The 18245-nt window shown below is 48.8% G+C and overlaps 1 protein-coding gene across 1 annotated transcript in view; it reads left to right on the top strand.

Moving 5' to 3' along the window:
* LOC115171709 (testis-expressed protein 2-like) overlaps nt 1-18245 on the top strand; it is a 43242-nt gene that overhangs the window by 18953 nt on the left and 6044 nt on the right. The window contains exons 2-4 of the mRNA XM_029728773.1: nt 9619-11134; nt 17589-17789; nt 17913-18213. Coding sequence (XP_029584633.1) covers nt 9869-11134; nt 17589-17789; nt 17913-18213 — 1768 coding nt within the window. The 5' untranslated portion in view covers nt 9619-9868. The remainder of the gene's footprint in view (nt 1-9618; nt 11135-17588; nt 17790-17912; nt 18214-18245) is intronic.

Genomic DNA, 18245 nt, shown 5'->3' with positions numbered 1-18245 from the left:
ATGGTGTGGGGAGGACAGTTTGTCTAGTGTTGGATGGTGTGGGGGGAACAGTTGTCTAGTGTTGCATGGTGTGGGGGGAACAGTCTGTCTAGTGTTGGATGGTGTGGGGGGGAACAGTCTGTCTAGTGTGGATGGTGTGGGGGGGGGAACAGTCTGTCTAGTGTTGTATGATGTGGGGGGGAACAGTCTCTCTAGTGTTGGATGTTGTGGGGGGAACAGTTTGTCTAGTGTGGATGGTGTAGGGGAGAACAGTTTGTCTAGTGTTGGATGTGGGGGGGGAACAGTCTGTCTAGTGTTGGATGGTGTGCGGGGGAACAGTCTGTCTAGTGTTGGATGGTTGTGGGGGGGAACAGTCTCTAGTGTTGGATGGTGTGGGGGGACAGTTTGTTATGTGTTGGATGGTGTGGGGGGGAACAGTTTGTCTAGTGTTGGATGGTGTGGGGGGGGGAACAGTCTGTCTAGTGTTGGATGGTGTGGGGGGGGGAACAGTTTGTCTAGTGTTGGATGGTGTGGGGGGGGAACAGTCTGTCTATTGTTGGATGATGTGGGGGGGGAACAGTTTGTCTAGTGTTGGATGGTGTGGGGGGGAACAGGCTCTAGTGTTGGATGGTGTGGGGGGGAACAGTCTGTCTAGTGTTGGATGGTGTGGGGGAGAACAGTTTGTCTAGTGTTGGATGGTGTGGGGGGGAGGGAACAGTCTGTCTAGTGTGGATGTTGTGGGGGGGAACAGTTTGTCTAGTGTTGGATGGTGTGGGGGGGGAACAGTCTGTCTAGTGTTGGATGGTGTGGGGGGGGAACAGTCTGTCTGGTGTTGGATGGTGTGGGGGGGAACAGTCTGTCTAGTGTTGGATGGTGTGGGGGGAACAGTCTGTCTAGTGTTGGATGGTGTGGGGGGGAACAGTCTGTCTAGTGTTGGATGGTGTGGGGGGAACAGTCTGTCTGGTATTGGATGGTGTGTAGGGGGGAACAGTCTGTCTAGTGTTGGATGGTGTGGGGGAACAGTCTGTCTAGTGTTGGATGGTGTGGGGGGAACAGTCTGTCTAGTGTTGGATGGTGTGGGGGGAACAGTCTGTCTGGTATTGGATGGTGTGGGGGGGAACAGTCTGTCTAGTGTTGGATGGTGTGGGGGGAACAGTCTGTCTAGTGTTGGATGATGTAGGGGGGGAACAGTTTGTCTAGTGTTGGATGGTGTGGGGGGAACAGTCTGTCTAGTGTTGGATGGTGTGGGGGGAACAGTCTGTCTAGTGTTGGATGGTGTGGGGGGAACAGTCTCTAGTGTTGGATGGTGTGGGGGGACAGTTGTCTAGTGTTGGATGGTGTGGGGGGCACAGTCTGTCTGGTGTTGGATGGTGTGGGGGGGAACAGTCTGTCTAGTGTTGGATGGTGTGGGGGTAACAGTCTGTCTAGTGTTGGATGGTGTGGGGGGGAACAGTCTGTCTAGTGTTGGATGGTGTGGGGGGTACAGTCTGTCTAGTGTTGGATGGTGTGGGGGGGAACAGTCTCTAGTGTTGGATGGTGTGGGGGGGACAGTTTGTCTAGTGTTGGATGGTGTGGGGGGGAACAGTCTGTCTAGTGTTGGATGGTGTGGTGGGAACAGTCTGTCTAGTGTTGTATGATGTGGGGGGGAACAGTCTCTCTAGTGTTGGATGTTGTGGGGGAACAGTTTGTCTAGTGTTGGATGGTGTAGGGGAGAACAGTTTGTCTAGTGTGGATGGTGTGGGGGGGAACAGTCTGTCTAGTGTTGGATGGTGTGGGGGAAAGTCTGTCTGGTGTTGGATGGTGTGGGGGGAACAGTCTGTCTAGTGTTGGATGGTGTGGGGAGAACAGTCTGTCTAGTGTTGGATGGTGTGGGGGGAACAGTCTGTCTAGTGTTGGATGGTGTGCGGGGGGAACAGTCTGTCTAGTGTTGGATGGTGTGGGGGGGAACAGTCTCTAGTGTTGGATGGTGTGGGAGGACAGTTTGTCTAGTGTTGGATGGTGTGGGGGGGGAACAGTCTGTCTAGTGTTGGATGGTGTGGGGGAACAGTCTGTCTAGTGTTGGATGGTGTGGGGGGGAACAGTTTGTCTAGTGTTGGATGGTGTGGGGGGGAACAGTCTGTCTAGTGTTGGATGGTGTGGGGGGGAACAGTCTGTCTAGTGTTGGATGGTGTGGGAACAGTCTCTCTAGTGTTGGATGTTGTGGGGGGAACAGTCTGTCTAGTGTTGGATGGTGTGGGGGGAACAGTCTGTCTAGTGTTGGATGGTGTGGGGGGGAACAGTCTCTAGTGTTGGATGGTGTGGGGGGACAGTTTGTCTAGTGTTGGATGGTGTGGGGGGAACAGTCTGTCTGGTGTTGGATGGTGTGGGGGGGAACAGTCTGTCTAGTGTTGGATGGTGTGGGGGTAACAGTCTGTCTAGTGTTGGATGGTGTGGGGGGGAACAGTCTGTCTAGTGTTGGATGGTGTGGGGGGTACAGTCTGTCTAGTGTTGGATGGTGTGGGGGGGAACAGTCTCTAGTGTTGGATGGTGTGGGGGGGACAGTTTGTCTAGTGTTGGATGGTTGTGGGGGGGAACAGTCTGTCTAGTGTTGGATGGTGTGGGGGGGAACAGTCTGTCTAGTGTTGTATGATGTGGGGGGGAACAGTCTCTCTAGTGTTGGATGTTGTGGGGGGAACAGTTTGTCTAGTGTTGGATGGTGTAGGGGAGAACAGTTTGTCTAGTGTTGGATGGTGTGGGGGGGAACAGTCTGTCTAGTGTTGGATGGTGTGGGGGGAACAGTCTGTCTGGTGTTGGATGGTGTGGGGGGGAACAGTCTGTCTAGTGTTGGATGGTGTGGGGGAGAACAGTCTGTCTAGTGTTGGATGGTGTGGGGGGAACAGTCTGTCTAGTGTTGGATGGTGTGCGGGGGAACAGTCTGTCTAGTGTTGGATGGTGTGGGGGGGAAACAGTCTCTAGTGTTGGATGGTGTGGGGAGGACAGTTTGTATAGTGTTGGATGGTGTGGGGGGGGAACAGTCTGTCTAGTGTTGCATGGTGTGGGGGGAACAGTCTGTCTAGTGTTGGATGGTGTGGGGGTGAACAGTTTGTCTAGTGTTGGATGGTGTGGGGGGGAACAGTCTGTCTAGTGTTGGATGGTGTGGGGGGGAACAGTCTGTCTAGTGTTGGATGGTGTGGGAACAGTCTCTCTAGTGTTGGATGTTGTGGGGGGAACAGTCTGTCTAGTGTTGGATGGTGTGGGGGGAACAGTCTGTCTGGTTTTGGATGGTGTGTGGAGAACAGTCTGTCTAGTGTTGGATGGTGTGGGGGGAACAGTCTGTCTAGTGTTGGATGGTGTGGGGGGAAACAGTCTGTCTAGTGTTGGATGGTGTGGGGGGGGAACAGTCTCTAGTGTTGGATGGTGTGGGGGGGACAGTTTGTCTAGTGTTGGATGGTGTGGGGGGGAACAGTCTGTCTAGTGTTGGATGGTGTGGGGGGGAACAGTCTGTCTAGTGTTGGATGGTGTGGGGGGGGGAACAGTCTGTCTAGTGTTGGATGGTGTGGGGGGGGACAGTTTGTCTAGTGTTGGATGGTGTGGGGGGAACAGTCTGTCTGGTTTTGGATGGTGTGTGGGGGAACAGTCTGTCTAGTGTTGGATGGTGTGGGGGGAAACAGTCTGTCTAGTGTTGGATGGTGTGGGGGGAACAGTCTGTCTAGTGTTGGATGGTGTGGGGGGAACAGTCTGTCTAGTGTTGGATGGTGTGGGGGGGAACAGTCTCTAGTGTTGGATGGTGTGGGGGGGACAGTTTGTCTAGTGTTGGATGGTGTGGGGGGGAACAGTCTGTCTAGTGTTGGATGGTGTGGGGGGGAACAGTCTGTCTAGTGTTGGATGGTGTGGGGGGGAACAGTCTGTCTAGTGTTGGATGGTGTGGGGGGGAACAGTCTGTCTAGTGTTGGATGTTGTGGGGCAACAGTCTGTCTAGTGTTGGATGGTGTGGGGGGGAACAGGTCTGTCTAGTGTTGGATGGTGTGGGGGGGACAGTTTGTCAAGTGTTTGATGTTGTGTTGGGGAACAGTCTCTCTAGTGTTGGATGGTGTGGGGGGAACAGTCTGTCTGGTGTTGGATGGTGTGGGGGGGAACAGTATGTCTAGTGTTGGATGGTGTGGGGGGTACAGTCTGTCTAGTGTTGGATGGTGTGGGGGTGAACAGTCTCTAGTGTGGATGTTGTGGGGGGGACAGTTTGTCTAGTGTTGGATGGTGTGGGTGGGAACAGTTCTGTCTAGTGTTGGATGATGTGGGGGGGGAACAGTCTGTCTAGTGTTGGATGTTGTGGGGGGGAAACAGTTTGTCTAGTGTTGGATGGTGTGGGGGGGAAACAGTCTGTCTAGTGTTGGATGGTGTGGGGGGAACAGTCTGTCTGGTGTTGGATGGTGTGGGGGGGAACAGTCTGTCTAGTGTTGGATGGTGTGGGGGGAACAGTCTGTCTGGTGTTGGATGGTGTGGGGGGAACAGTCTGTCTAGTGTTGGATGGTGTTGGCGGGGGGAACAGTCTGTCTAGTGTTGGATGGTGTGGGGGGACCGTCTCTAGTGTTGGATGGTGTGGGGGACAGTTTGTGTCTAGTGTTTGGAATGGTGTGGGGGGAACAGTTTGTCTAGTGTTGGATGGTGTGGGGGGGAACAGTCTGTCTAGTGTTGGATGGTGTGGGGGGGAACAGTTTGTCTAGTGTTGGATGGTGTGGGGGTGGAACAGTCGTTCTAGTGTTGGAGGTGTGGGGGGAACAGTCTGTCTCGTGTTGGATGGTGTGGGGGGGGAAACAGTCTCTAGTGTTGGATGGTGTGGGAGAGGACAGTTTGTCTAGTGTTGGATGGTGTGGGGGGAACAGTCTGTCTGGTGTTGGATGGTGTGGGGGGGAACAGTTTGTCTAGTGTTGGATGGTGTGGGGGGGGAACAGTCTGTCTAGTGTTGGATGGTGTGGGGGGGAACAGTCTGTCTAGTGTTGGATGGTGTGGGGGGAACAGTCTGTCTAGTGTTGGATGGTGTGGGGGAGAACAGTCTCTAGTGTTGGATGGTGTGGGAGGGGACAGTTTGTCTAGTGTTGGATGGTGTGGGGGGAACAGTCTGTCTGGTGTTGGATGGTGTGGGGGGGGAACAGTCTGTCTAGTGTTGGATGTTGTGGGGCAACAGTCTGTCTAGTGTTGGATGGTGTGGGGGCAACAGTCTGTCTAGTGTTGGATGGTGTGGGGGGGAAAGTTTGTCAAGTGTTGGATGGTGTGTTGGGGAACAGTCTCTCTAGTGTTGGATGGTGTGGGGGGAACAGTCTGTCTAGTGTTGGATGGTGTGGGGGGAACAGTCTGTCTAGTGTTGGATGGTGTGGGGGGGAACAGTCTGTCTAGTGTTGGATGGTGTGGGGGGTACAGTCTGTCTAGTGTTGGATGGTGTGGGGGTGAACAGTCTCTAGTGTTGGATGTTGTGGGGGGGACAGTTTGTCTAGTGTTGGATGGTGTGGGGGGGAACAGTCTGTCTAGTGTTGGATGATGTGGGGGGGAACAGTCTCTCTAGTGTTGGATGTTGTGGGGGGAACAGTTTGTCTAGTGTTGGATGGTGTGGGGGAGAACAGTTTGTCTAGTGTTGGATGGTGTGGGGAGGAACAGTCTGTCTAGTGTTGGATGGTGTGGGGGGAACAGTCTGTCTGGTGTTGGATGGTGTGGGGGGGGAACAGTCTGTCTAGTGTTGGATGGTGTGGGGGGAACAGTCTGTCTGGTGTTGGATGGTGTGGGGGGAACAGTCTGTCTAGTGTTGGATGGTGTGGGGGGGAACAGTCTCTAGTGTTGGATGGTGTGGGGGGGACAGTTTGTCTAGTGTTGGATGGTGTGGGGGGGAACAGTTTGTCTAGTGTTGGATGGTGTGGGGGGGGAACAGTCTGTCTAGTGTTGGATGATGTGGGGGGGAACAGTCTCTCTAGTGTTGGATGTTGTGGGGGGAACAGTTTGTCTAGTGTTGGATGGTGTGGGGGAGAACAGTTTGTCTAGTGTTGGATGGTGTGGGGAGGAACAGTCTGTCTAGTGTTGGATGGTGTGGGGGGGAACAGTCTGTCTGGTGTTGGATGGTGTGGGGGGGAAACAGTCTGTCTAGTGTTGGATGGTGTGGGGGGAACAGTCTGTCTGGTGTTGGATGGTGTGGGGGGAACAGTCTGTCTAGTGTTGGATGGTGTGGGGGGGAACAGTCTCTAGTGTTGGATGGTGTGGGGGGGACAGTTTGTCTAGTGTTGGATGGTGTGGGGGGGAACAGTTTGTCTAGTGTTGGATGGTGTGGGGGGGGAACAGTCTGTCTAGTGTTGGATGGTGTGGGGGGAAACAGTCTGTCTGGTGTTGGATGGTGTGGGGGGGAACAGTCTGTCTAGTGTTGGATGGTGTGGGGGGAACAGTCTGTCTGGTGTTGGATGGTGTGCGGGGGAACAGTCTGTCTAGTGTTGGATGGTGTGGGGGGGGAACAGTCTCTAGTGTTGGATGGTGTGGGGGGGACAGTTTGTCTAGTGTTGGATGGTGTGGGGGGAACAGTTTGTCTAGTGTTGGATGGTGTGGGGGGGAACAGTCTGTCTAGTGTTGGATGGTGTGGGGGGGAACAGTTTGTCTAGTGTTGGATGGTGTGGGGGGGAACAGTCTGTCTAGTGTTGGATGGTGTGGGGGGAACAGTCTCTAGTGTTGGATGGTGTGGGAGGGGACAGTTTGTCTAGTGTTGGATGGTGTGGGGGGAACAGTCTGTCTGGTGTTGGATGGTGTGGGGGTGAACAGTTTGTCTAGTGTTGGATGGTGTGGGGGGGAACAGTCTGTCTAGTGTTGGATGGTGTGGGGGGGAACAGTCTCTCTAGTGTTGGATGTTGTGGGGGGAACAGTCTGTCTAGTGTTGGATGGTGTGGGGGGAACAGTCTGTCTAGTGTTGGATGGTGTGGGGGGGAACAGTCTCTAGTGTTGGATGGTGTGGGAGGGGACAGTTTGTCTAGTGTTGGATGGTGTGGGGGGAACAGTCTGTCTGGTGTTGGATGGTGTGGGGGGGAACATTCTGTCTAGTGTTGGATGGTGGTGGGGGAACAGTCTGTCTAGTGTTGGATGGTGTGGGGGGAACAGTCTGTCTAGTGTCGTGTCTTTGGCTATGCCGGATTTAGTGATATGACATGCTATTCTATAAAATCCTTTCTCTGTAATTAATATTACCTGATTGAGCTAATCATGTAAATGTAATTAACTAGAAAGTCGGGGCACCACGAAAGAGTGTTTATAGAGCTGTTATCTTCCGAATAAACTCTGAAAGACCTAGTAAAATTTTACATCAATTGCAGTCAATATTAATCGTCACCTTATTTCAGTCTCATCTGAAAGTTGTAAATTCTTGCTTATCTTCACGAACTCTGGCTAACAAGTTGAGTCAGCAATACAAAATTGGGTTTAATTATTTATTTACTAAATACCTAACTAATCACACAGAATTACATATACACAGAATGCAAATTATGTCATACAGAACACATCCCTGGTGGACAGAACCTGTATGATGGCTTGTTACACAAAGAGAGGGGGTTGGGCTTGAATGAAAGAGCGGGAAGACTGAGGAACAAAGGGAGAAGCTGTGCTATCGTAAATACAGTATCTTATGCATTCTAAATTACTGCCCATTTGGAAAAGGAAAATGCAATAAATATTTACTCTGAGCTGCGCTTCGGTAGGTTGGTCGTAGATGCTGGCGGTGTTGGCCAACAGAGATCTTCCTGTCCTCGGAAGAATGTCTCTGGTGGTAAATTGGATACGTTGTAGTATCTTCGTTGTGTGTTAGACTGGATACGTCGTCCGTCCTTTCCTAGCCCACGTTTACAGCTGCTGTTGCTAACTCAATGGCTAGGAGGTCTCACTTCTTTAGTGAATAAGAGTTCAAAGTTCATACCATTCACAACCAAAGCTCACGCTGAGGTTGGCTTAGTTTTGTAGTTGACATGTTAGTCCTTTTTAACGTATGGACCATCGTCCTATCGTCCTCAGAACAGGAGGTTATATTTTCGTCAAGGGCTTATATAGTGGAGGGAGAGAAGGGTGTGTTTCATAGTTTATAACCCATGTCTCTTCACAGGGGCAGGCTACTGATTGAGCAGGGCTCTAACCTTATGAAAACCAAATTCTCTCATTTGGAAGCTAAAATTACATTTAATCTTATACAAATAGTTTCATATTCAAACATTTAATTTGCACAACAATTCCATGTGAATCTGATAACTAGAATGTGTAGACTTTCCCAGATACAGTTTATGTCGTCCTGTCATCAGTCATAATGTCTCAGATGACAACCGAACAGACATCATATACATTAAGTACCAACACATATTTTCAACTGGTTCTATTACCGAAATATGGTTCCTTTCCCCCCACTTGTTTGATGTTCCCAGACTCTCTATGTTTAACAAAGGCTATTCAAGAGTCCTTCAGTAGAGTCAGAGAGAGAAGGAAGGGAGAAAGGTATTTATGGGGGGGTCATAAACCTTACCCACAGGCCAATGTCATGACACTAGTGTTGGATGGTGTGGGGGGGAACAGTCTGTTTAGTGTTAGATGTTGTGGGGGAACAGTTTGTCTAGTGTTGGATGGTGTGGGGGGAACAGTCTGTCTAGTGTTGGATGGTGTGGGGGGAACAGTCTGTCTAGTGTTGGATGGTGTGGGGGGGACAGTTTGTCTAGTGTTGGATGGTGTGGGGGGGTGGGGGGGAACAGTCTGTCTAGTGTTGGATGGTGTGGGGGGAACAGTCTCTAGTGTTGGATGGTGTGGGGGGGAACAGTCTGTCTAGTGTTGGATGGTGTGGGGGGGGACAGTTTGTCTAGTGTTGGATGGTGTGGGGGGGTGGGGGGGGGGAACAGTCTGTCTAGTGTTGGATGGTGTGGGGGGAACAGTCTCTAGTGTTGGATGGTGTGGGGGGAACAGTCTGTCTAGTGTTGGATGGTGTGGGAGGGACAGTTTGTCTAGTGTTGGATGGTGTGGGGGGGTGGGGAGGAACAGTCTGTCTAGTGTTGGATGGTGTGGGGGGGAACAGTCTGTCTAGTGTTGGATGGTGTGGGGGGAACAGTCTGTCTAGTGTTAGATGATGTGGGGGGGAACAGTCTCTCTAGTGTTGGATGTTGTGGGGGGGGACAGTCTGTCTAGTGTTGGATGGTGTGGGGGGAACAGTCTGTCTAGTGTTAGATGGTGTGGGGGGGAACAGTCTGTCTGGTGTTGGATGGTGTGGGGGGGAACAGTCTGACTAGTGTTGGATGGTGTGGGGGGGAACAGTCTGTCTGGTGTTGGATGGTGTGGACAGTGTGGGGGGGGGGGGGGGGGACAGTGTCAGATACCCAGGATGAAGAAACCTGCAGGGCGCTATGTCCCAGACACTGATGCTATGTCCCAAATTGCACCCTGTAGGGAATATGGTTCCACTTGGGACACAACCTCTACTGTCCTCCTTCAGGGATGTGTGTGTGTGTGTGTGTGTGTGTGTGTGTGTGTGTGATTGACATCCATCATCCTCAATCAGGGTGATGTTACTAATATGAGTGTTTTATTATGTTATATAACATTTTTGATTGATGTTTGATGAATAGGAAAATATCACTCAATGTCGCCTTCCTTTCTTCCCCATGTCTCCAGAGTCCTGAGGTTGAGTGATGACAGACCGTGCAGCATCCACTGATCCCCAGCACCATGTCTTACTACCCTAGAGCCAACCACTGTGTTTGGGGGACCACGTCTCCATAGCTACAGCAGAAAAATATACACATCTTCAATACATGAAAACTGAGAGAAGGATGGAACCATATTTCAGATTGAATGTGAGTACTGTGGATATTAAGTAACAAACACAGTCTTACAAACTGTCAGAGGCAGAGAGAAGAACAGCATGGAGGACAGTGAGCTTATCTTTCTGGAGCGCCATGATGAGGGCGAGGGCCCTACCGTGGCCTTCTCCAAAGACAAGCCTGGAGTCATGGAGGCCAGGGACAGTAGGCCCGACTCAGGCCTGGGGCTAGGTTTGGGGCTGGAGCCAGGCCAGGGACGCCGCTCCTCGGACTTCCACATCCCCCTCTCCCCCTCCTCTCCAGGCTCCCTGGCTGACCTGGCCATGGCCTCGTCGCCACCCCCCAGCCTGGTGAAGTCCTCCTCCACAGAGCTGCAGACCAAAGACACTGGTTCCTTGAGAAGCTCCAAACCCCTCCTCAGCCTGGTCAAGTCCCTCTCCACCGAGATCTCCCACCTCGAGCCCGAGGTCTACCTCTCCAAGTCGGACTCCAAGCTCCACATGCACCCCTGGAAGCAGTTCACTCAGACCCAACCCAAGCTCCAGGAGGCTGGTTCTGGGAATGATAGCTGGATGGCACCCCCGTCCCCCGTCTCCCCCACGGAGCCCAAAGGAAGTTCCCTGATGATCGAGTTTGAGGACACGCGGAGGAAGTTCTCGGAGGCCATACAGGACCCCATGAGCATGTGGGGTAAAATGATGGGGGACGAGTCGAGCTCGGGGAGCCCGAAACAGAAGGTGTCTGGGGGGGTCGGGGACTCACCTGCCTCCCTTGGTAGCTGTGGAGGTAGTGGGAGTGGGACCCCATTGAACATTGAAGACGGGAGCACAGAGACACAAGTAAGATACAGACGTGGAACAGACAGCGAACTGGGTGTGTGTGAAACTCCACTAAGGAGACCCAGGAGGGGCCCTTTGAAGCCCTCACTTTCCCCAGAGCACCACAGCCAGCTGGGGGATAGCCTCTACGAGATCTGCACCAATGGAGACCTCATCCAGGTGGTAGAGGTCCAGGGGGGCGGATCCAGTGGAGCTGGTACCAGAGGCCAGCATCGAGGAACCCGTCCCCAGGCTCGAGGTAGGATTCCTGGGGTTCCTGTGGCCTCAGTGCCTGTCCGCTGGCTCTTGTTTGTGGGCGTACTTGCCTACGGGTTCTTTGTGCTCCCTCTGCCCTCCTATGTGACTGGGCTGTCCCTGGGGCTAGCATGTGGGTTCCTGTTAGGGTTGGTGGTGGTCCTGGTGTTAACGCCCCGTCCGCGCTCCAGAGCTTTGCCCCCCTGGGGCACTACAGGGGCCCGGTGGTCCCAAGACAACAGCCTGCTGCCCTCAAACCCTGTTGGTGGGCCGCGCACAGATGCAGTCCTGGAGGTGAGTTTGAGGATATGGGAGTGGTTACACACACAAGTAACATAGATTGATAGAGTTACAGTAGGTAAACACAGACAGACGGACGGACGGACGGACAGACAGATTGTCACAGACAGACAGACAGACAGACAGACAGACAGACAGACAGACAGACAGACAGACAGACAGACAGACAGACAGACAGACAGACAGACAGACAGACAGACAGACAGACAGACAGACAGACAGACAGACAGACAGACAGACAGACAGACAGACAGATAGATAGACAGACAGACGGTCAGCCCTTAAAAAAATACAAAGAGAACAGGCTTTCATCATTTATTTTGTATTTTTTATAGTTGATACATTTCTGTCTCATGAACCAAAGCACGAGCCACATACTGTATCTATGGTAACAAGCATTACTACTGTCTTTGTCTCTATAGAGTGGAGGAGTAGAGACCTTTGTTTCTGTGAATGGGTGAGTGAATGAGGCCAGGTGCTGATTAGAGAGGATAGTGAGAACTGAGGGGCTTACAGCCATGGGGCTGCTTCCGCAATAGCAGCCTATTCCCTTTGTAGTGCACTACTTTTGACCAGGGCCCTGTTAAAAGGTGGTGCACTACATAGGGGACAGGATGCCATTTGGGACGTATACCATCTCCCTCAGTTGTAGCCCATGTAGTTCCTGTACATCCTCTGCCCCTTGGCCTTTGATTCGTGAGGAATGAGGGGCTTATAGCCGCCCGGTCCAGATACAGCACATCTCAGTCTACTGTAGCCCAGGTAGTCCCTGTGTTCCCTCTGGCCCTTGGGTATCTAGAGCTGGAGCTACACAGTGCTAATAACCTGCAGAGCCCAGTTTAAAACCCTCTGTATCTAGGCCAGTTGACTTGCTAGTCTGATGGATTGATTGTGGATTGGTTGTGGTTTAACGTCTGTCTATCCGCGTGGCAGACTTCCACCTGTGTTGTCACTCTGTGCTTTGTATCGTTTTTCATAATTGTTTGTCAAATGCGTGCGTGCATGTGTGTGTGCGTGTGCGTGTGTGTGTGTGTGTATGTGTGTATGTGTGTGTGTGTGTGTGTCATCTCCCAGTTCATTAGCTGTAGCAGCTGTGATATTTCTGTCTTGATTAGTTCAGTTGGCTCTAAGCTGAACCCAAGATATAGAAACACACATTAGCTCAGTAGAACACTGCAAAACAGTCAAATTAGGTTGAAGCTTTTAAGGCTATAAGCCAATACAATGTTGCATGCTGCATTCAGTGTTGTATTTCAGTTTACAGTATGCATGTATACAACTTAGTACATAAGATGCAAGTATCTATATTTGTATTTGTACGTATTATTTATTATTAATGTAGTTTATACAATTTTAAAAACATAACAATACATTCACAGACCATGTGCCCTCAGGCCCCTACTCCACCACTACCACATATATACAGTACAAAATCCATGTGTACGTGTGTGTGTATAGTGCGTATGCTATCATGTGTGTGTGTGTGTATGCATATGTCTGTGCCTATGTTTGTGTTGCTTCACAGTCCCCGCTGTTCCATAAGGTGTATTTTAATCTGTTTTTTTTAAATCAAATTTTACTGCTTGCATGAGTTACTTGATGTGGAATAGAGTTCCATGTAGTCATGGCTCTATGTAGTCTGTTCTGGACTTGGGGACTGTGAAGAGACCTCTGGTGGCATGTCTTGTGGGGTATGCATGGGTGTCCATGCTGTGCACCAGTAGTTCAAACAGACAGCTTGGTGCATTCAACATGTCAATACCTCTCATAAATACAAGCAGTGATGAAGTCAATGTCTATTCCACTTTGAGACAGGAGAGATTGACATGCATATTATTAATATTAGCTCTCCAGCCGTGCTGCCCTGTTCTGAACTAATTGCAATTTTCCTAAATCCTTTTTTGTGGCACCTGACCACACGACTGAACAGGTGCGATTAAACTAGGGCCTGTAGGACCTGTCTTGTTGACAGTGCTGTTAAGAAGGTAGAGCAGCGTCTTATCAGGGACATACTTCTCCCCATCTTAGCTACTGTTTTATCAATATGTTTTGACCATGACAGTTTACAATCCAGGATTACTCCAAGCAGTTTAGTCACCTCAGCTTGCTCAATTTCCACATGATTTATTACAAGATTTAGTTGAGGTTTAGGGTTTAGTGAATGATTTGTCCCAAATACAATGCTTTTAGTTTTAGAAATATTTAGGACTAACTTATTCCTACCACACACTCTGAAACTAACTGCAACTCTTTGTTAAGTGTTGCTGTAATTTCAGTCGCTGTAGTAGCTGACATGTATAGTGTTGAGTCATTCGCATAAATTGACACTCTGGCTTTCCTCAAAGCCAGTGGCAATTCATTAGTAAAGATTGAAAAAAGTAAAGGGCCTTGACAGCTGCCTTGGGGAATTCCTGATTCTACCTGGATTATGTTGGAGAGGCTTCCATTAAAGAACACCCTCTGTGTTTTGTTAGACAGGTAACTCTTTATCCACAATATAGCAGGGGGTGTAAAGCCATAACACATATGTTTTGCCAGCAGCAGACTATGATCGATAATGTCAAAGGCCGCACTGAAGTCTAACAAAACAGCCCCCACAATCTTTTTATTATCAATTTCTGTGTGTCTTCCAAGTCCAGTAGGTGACCAATCAGACATGCCAGACAAGCAGATTAATGTAACAGCGTGACTACGTTACCTAAGCCCTAAGCCTGAGTTCTGCCTCAGAGGAACAGAAACATACCTGATTCACACTGTAGGGCCGACCCAACCTGTACTGGTCTGGCTTGAATATTTTATTTCATATTTTTCTTTCCAGCAACTTTGATGGAGGTGTAAGCATGCCAGTCCAGTACAGCTCCACGTGGCTCAGTAGTGTAAAGGGGTAATAGAGAGCTGCCCCTGGCTCTGGTTTCACTGCCACAGATTTGACTACAGGTAAATCACGGCGCTCAATAACCAATGAGTATTCAGGTAATACTAGGAAGGGTTTTACTAGAACAATTACAGCAGGGAAGGAAGACAGATTTGAGACAGATTTGCTGACTGTGAAAGTTAACTGCCACAATATCTGACAAAAACAAAAATGTCAATGTACATATCACCTTTACGAGATAATTCATGGTAAGCAACTGTAAACAACAATAGCAAAAGTAAACATCAATGAACAGCTGTGACTGCCCAAGTGAACACAATATAAGAAAGTGAAAATAAGGTGAGTTTATTAGAGTGAGAGAAAAACACTAACAAACAAAAAAACTTACCAGGCAATAGCCCAGAGCACTAGAGCCAGTCTCCTGTGATAGATAAGACAAGTATAGAGCCAGTCTCCTGTGATAGATAAGACATGTATAGTGCCAGTCTCCTGTGATAGATGAGACATGTATAAAGCCAGTCTCCTGTGATAGATGAGACATGTATAGAGCCAGTCTCCTGTGATTAATGAGACATGTATGGAGACAGTCTCCTGTGATAGATGAGACATGTATAGAGCCAGTCTCCTGTGATTAATGAGACATGTATAGAGCCAGTCTCCTGTGATAGATAAGACATGTATAGTGCCAGTCTCCTGTGATAGATGAGACATGTATAGAGCCAGTCTCCTGTGATAGATGAGACATGTATAGAGCCAGTCTCCTGTGATAGATAAGACATGTATAGAGCCAGTCTCCTGTGATAGATGAGACATGTATAGAGCCAGTCTCCTGTGATTAATGAGACATGTATAGAGACAGTCTCCTGTGATAGATGAGACATGTATAGAGCCAGTCTCCTGTGATTAATGAGACATGTATAGAGACAGTCTCCTGTGATAGATGAGACATGTGTCATGACGTTGCCCTCTTTGGGTTTTCTATGCACCACCCCCTACCTCCCCCTACCCAGGCTCTGTGAGTAAATTCCTAAAAGAAGGTCCTACCTCATGGCCACAGTTTTGAGACAGAGTGGGTTTCATAGAAAGAACCCAGGAATTCTTCCACCTCACAGGACTGGAGAACCGAACGACATTTATGTTCTGGAGAAGGTATAAAAGATAGGTGAAGAATCCAGCTACGAACTGGACCGTTTGGTACAATGTTGTGAAGCTCATGAGAGACAATACGGCCACATTACCATGGCTCTGTTTATATAATAGCCTCAGTTGTGAGACTTACATCTAATGGTTGTATAAAAATGAATGAATAAGGATAAAGCTATTTGGAATTTGTTGGGATGCTTGTAAGATGTTAATGTGAGAGAATTGTATTTCTGTTTAAAGTTTCACCAAGCCATCGGCACGCCCCCTTGAACAGACGGGACCTGGCGTCATGAGACAGCGTTTTTCTGCTATTCCGAATATAACCCCCACCCAGGGTTTCTATCACCAGACCGAGCTGACCTCCATTATGAGTTGGCTGAAGGTTTGACCATGCATTCCTCGTTCTGAACTTTAACCATACCACGTGGTTAAACTCTTAGATTATTGATACCGACAGAATAATAACAAGTCTTTGATATTAATTACTAGTCTGCAGCTAGGAATTCGGTATCATTGAACGCGAAGACCGACGAAACATCTGTCCGATAACGACATTAATGAATGTCACTTCGAAATATCCATTCTAACCGAGAGAGAGAGAGAGAGAGAGAGAGAGAGAGAGAACGCGAGGACAAAACTCTCCAACAGAACAAACTTTTCAACAAAGATCCTGACGACACACTGAACGTAAATATATATATTGATTGCAATTGTTCCCGAATGAGTGAGTGTTCATGTGCAAAGGATTAGCATATCAATTGTTATAATTATCAACTCTTATCAACCTTTTGTCTAACAAGCCGCCATGCCGGTTTAGCCCACTAGGGGACATTCTCCTATCATTTCCTTGTAACCATAGCTACTGTTTGTTATGCATTTCTGTGAATTACTTAGTTAGTAAATAAATGATTTTAAGACAATTGATGTATGGATGACTCATAGTGAAGACTGGGTTCGTGCAGATAACCAACAATTTACGACGTTTGGAATGAGACTGATGAGGTAAAGAATACATCATTAATCTGAAGACTAATAGATCAGATATTATGATATCTGAAAGTTATATTAGGAAAATTTTAACTTTGTAATCTGAATATTTTCCTTGGTCCCCCGACCTCCTAGTTAATTACAGTTACACGATTAATCAGTTTAATCGCGTAATAATAATTACAGAGAGTTATTTGATAAATATGTATTAAGTTTTAATGATGCCAAAGACACAACATATGTATAGAGCCAGTCTCCTGTGATAGATGAGACATGTATAAAGCCAGTCTCCTGTGATAGATGAGACATGTATAGAGCCAGTCTCCTGTGATAGATGAGACATGTATAGAGCCAGTCTCCTGTGATAGATGAGACATGTATAGAGCCAGTCTCCTGTGATAGATGAGACATGTATAGAGCCAGTCTCCTGTGATAGATGAGACATGTATAGAGCCAGTCTCCTGTGATAGATGAGACATGTATAGAGCCAGTCTCCTGTGATAGATGAGATATGTATAGAGCCAGTCTCCTGTGATAGATGAGACATGTATAGAGCCAGTCTCCTGTGATAGATGAGACATGTATAGAGCCAGTCTCCTGTGATAGATAAGACATGTATAGAGCCAGTCTCCTGTGATAGATGAGACATGTATAGAGCCAGTCTCCTGTGATAGATGAGACATGTATAGAGCCAGTCTCCTGTGATAGATGAGACATGTATAGAGCCAGTCTTTTGTGATAGATGAGACATGTATAGAGCCAGTCTCCTGTGATAGATGAGACATGTATAGAGCCAGTCTCCTGTGATAGATAAGACATGTATAGAGCCAGTCTCCTGTGATAGATGAGACATGTATAGAGCCAGTCTCCTGTGATAGATAAGACATGTATAGAGCCAGTCTCCTGTGATAGATGAGATATGTATAGAGCCAGTCTCCTGTGATAGATAAGACATGTATAGAGCCAGTCTCCTGTGATAGATGAGACATGTATAGAGCCAGTCTCCTGTGATAGATGAGACATGTATAGAGCCAGTCTCTTGTGATAGATACAGTGCATTCGGAAAGTATTCAGACCCCTTGACTTTTTAAAAATGTTGTTAAGTTACCGCCTTATTCTAAAATGTATTAAATAAAATGATGTCCTCATCAATCTACACACAATACTCCATAATGACAAAGAGAAAACAGTTTTTTATAAATATTTGCAAATGTATTAAAACTAAAAAACAGAAATACCTTATTTACAAGTATTCGATAAAATAAAGAGAGTGTCGCGCCTCTACCTCTTATGGTGTCCACCTCTTCTCCTGCTGTTGGAGCACGGAAACCCCATTTTTCCTCTTAGGGAAAGTGTTGGGTGAAAGGAGTGCACTATATAGGGAATAGGGTGCCATTCCAGACACAACCCAAACCTGTACTATACATCCTCCATGCATTCTAGGGCTGGATGAACGAGATGCCCGTGTACGACCCGGAGACATACCACCCGTCGCTCACCCACTCTGTGTATGCCACCCTGGAGGGCAGCCGCCTACGCCTGGCCTACCCCCGCACCAACATCCCCCGACGGGCAGCCTTCGACGAACTGCCCCATGAAGCCGTGTTCCTGCGCTCGCGCTGCTACCAGCTGGCCAACTGCAAGGCCAGTGTGTCCATATAGCATGACATTTGCTTAAGGATTTCTGAAGCATCTAGGCTTTATAAAGGGTTTATAAAGGCTTTGTTACGGTAAGTTGTTCATTATTTCTTGTTTATTTCAAACCAGGTCTCCCTGTTGCCTGCTGCCTTGGCACGGAAGAGAGTTTGGAATAAGAAGTACCCTATCTGTATCATACTGGCCGAGGGAGAGGTGGGGAGAGAGGAGGAGGAGAGAGTGGAAGAGGGGCAAGAGGAGGAGGAGAGGACAGACAAGCAGACACTCCCAGACACACAGACACAGGGCCTCCCCGACACTCTCTACCTCTTTGGTCGTACAGGAAGAGAGAAGGAGGATTGGTTCCAGCACTTCCTATTAGCCTCGAGGTCAGAGTTCAAGAGCAGCCCAATCAGAGACATGCCCAAGTCTGGTAAGAAACCGTGCTGCCCCCTACTGACATGG

Source organism: Salmo trutta, chromosome 32, assembly GCF_901001165.1.
Source record: "Salmo trutta chromosome 32, fSalTru1.1, whole genome shotgun sequence".
NCBI lineage: Eukaryota > Metazoa > Chordata > Actinopteri > Salmoniformes > Salmonidae > Salmo > Salmo trutta.
Note: the sequence above shows the minus strand (reverse complement) of the source record. Positions and strands in the feature narration are given on the sequence as shown.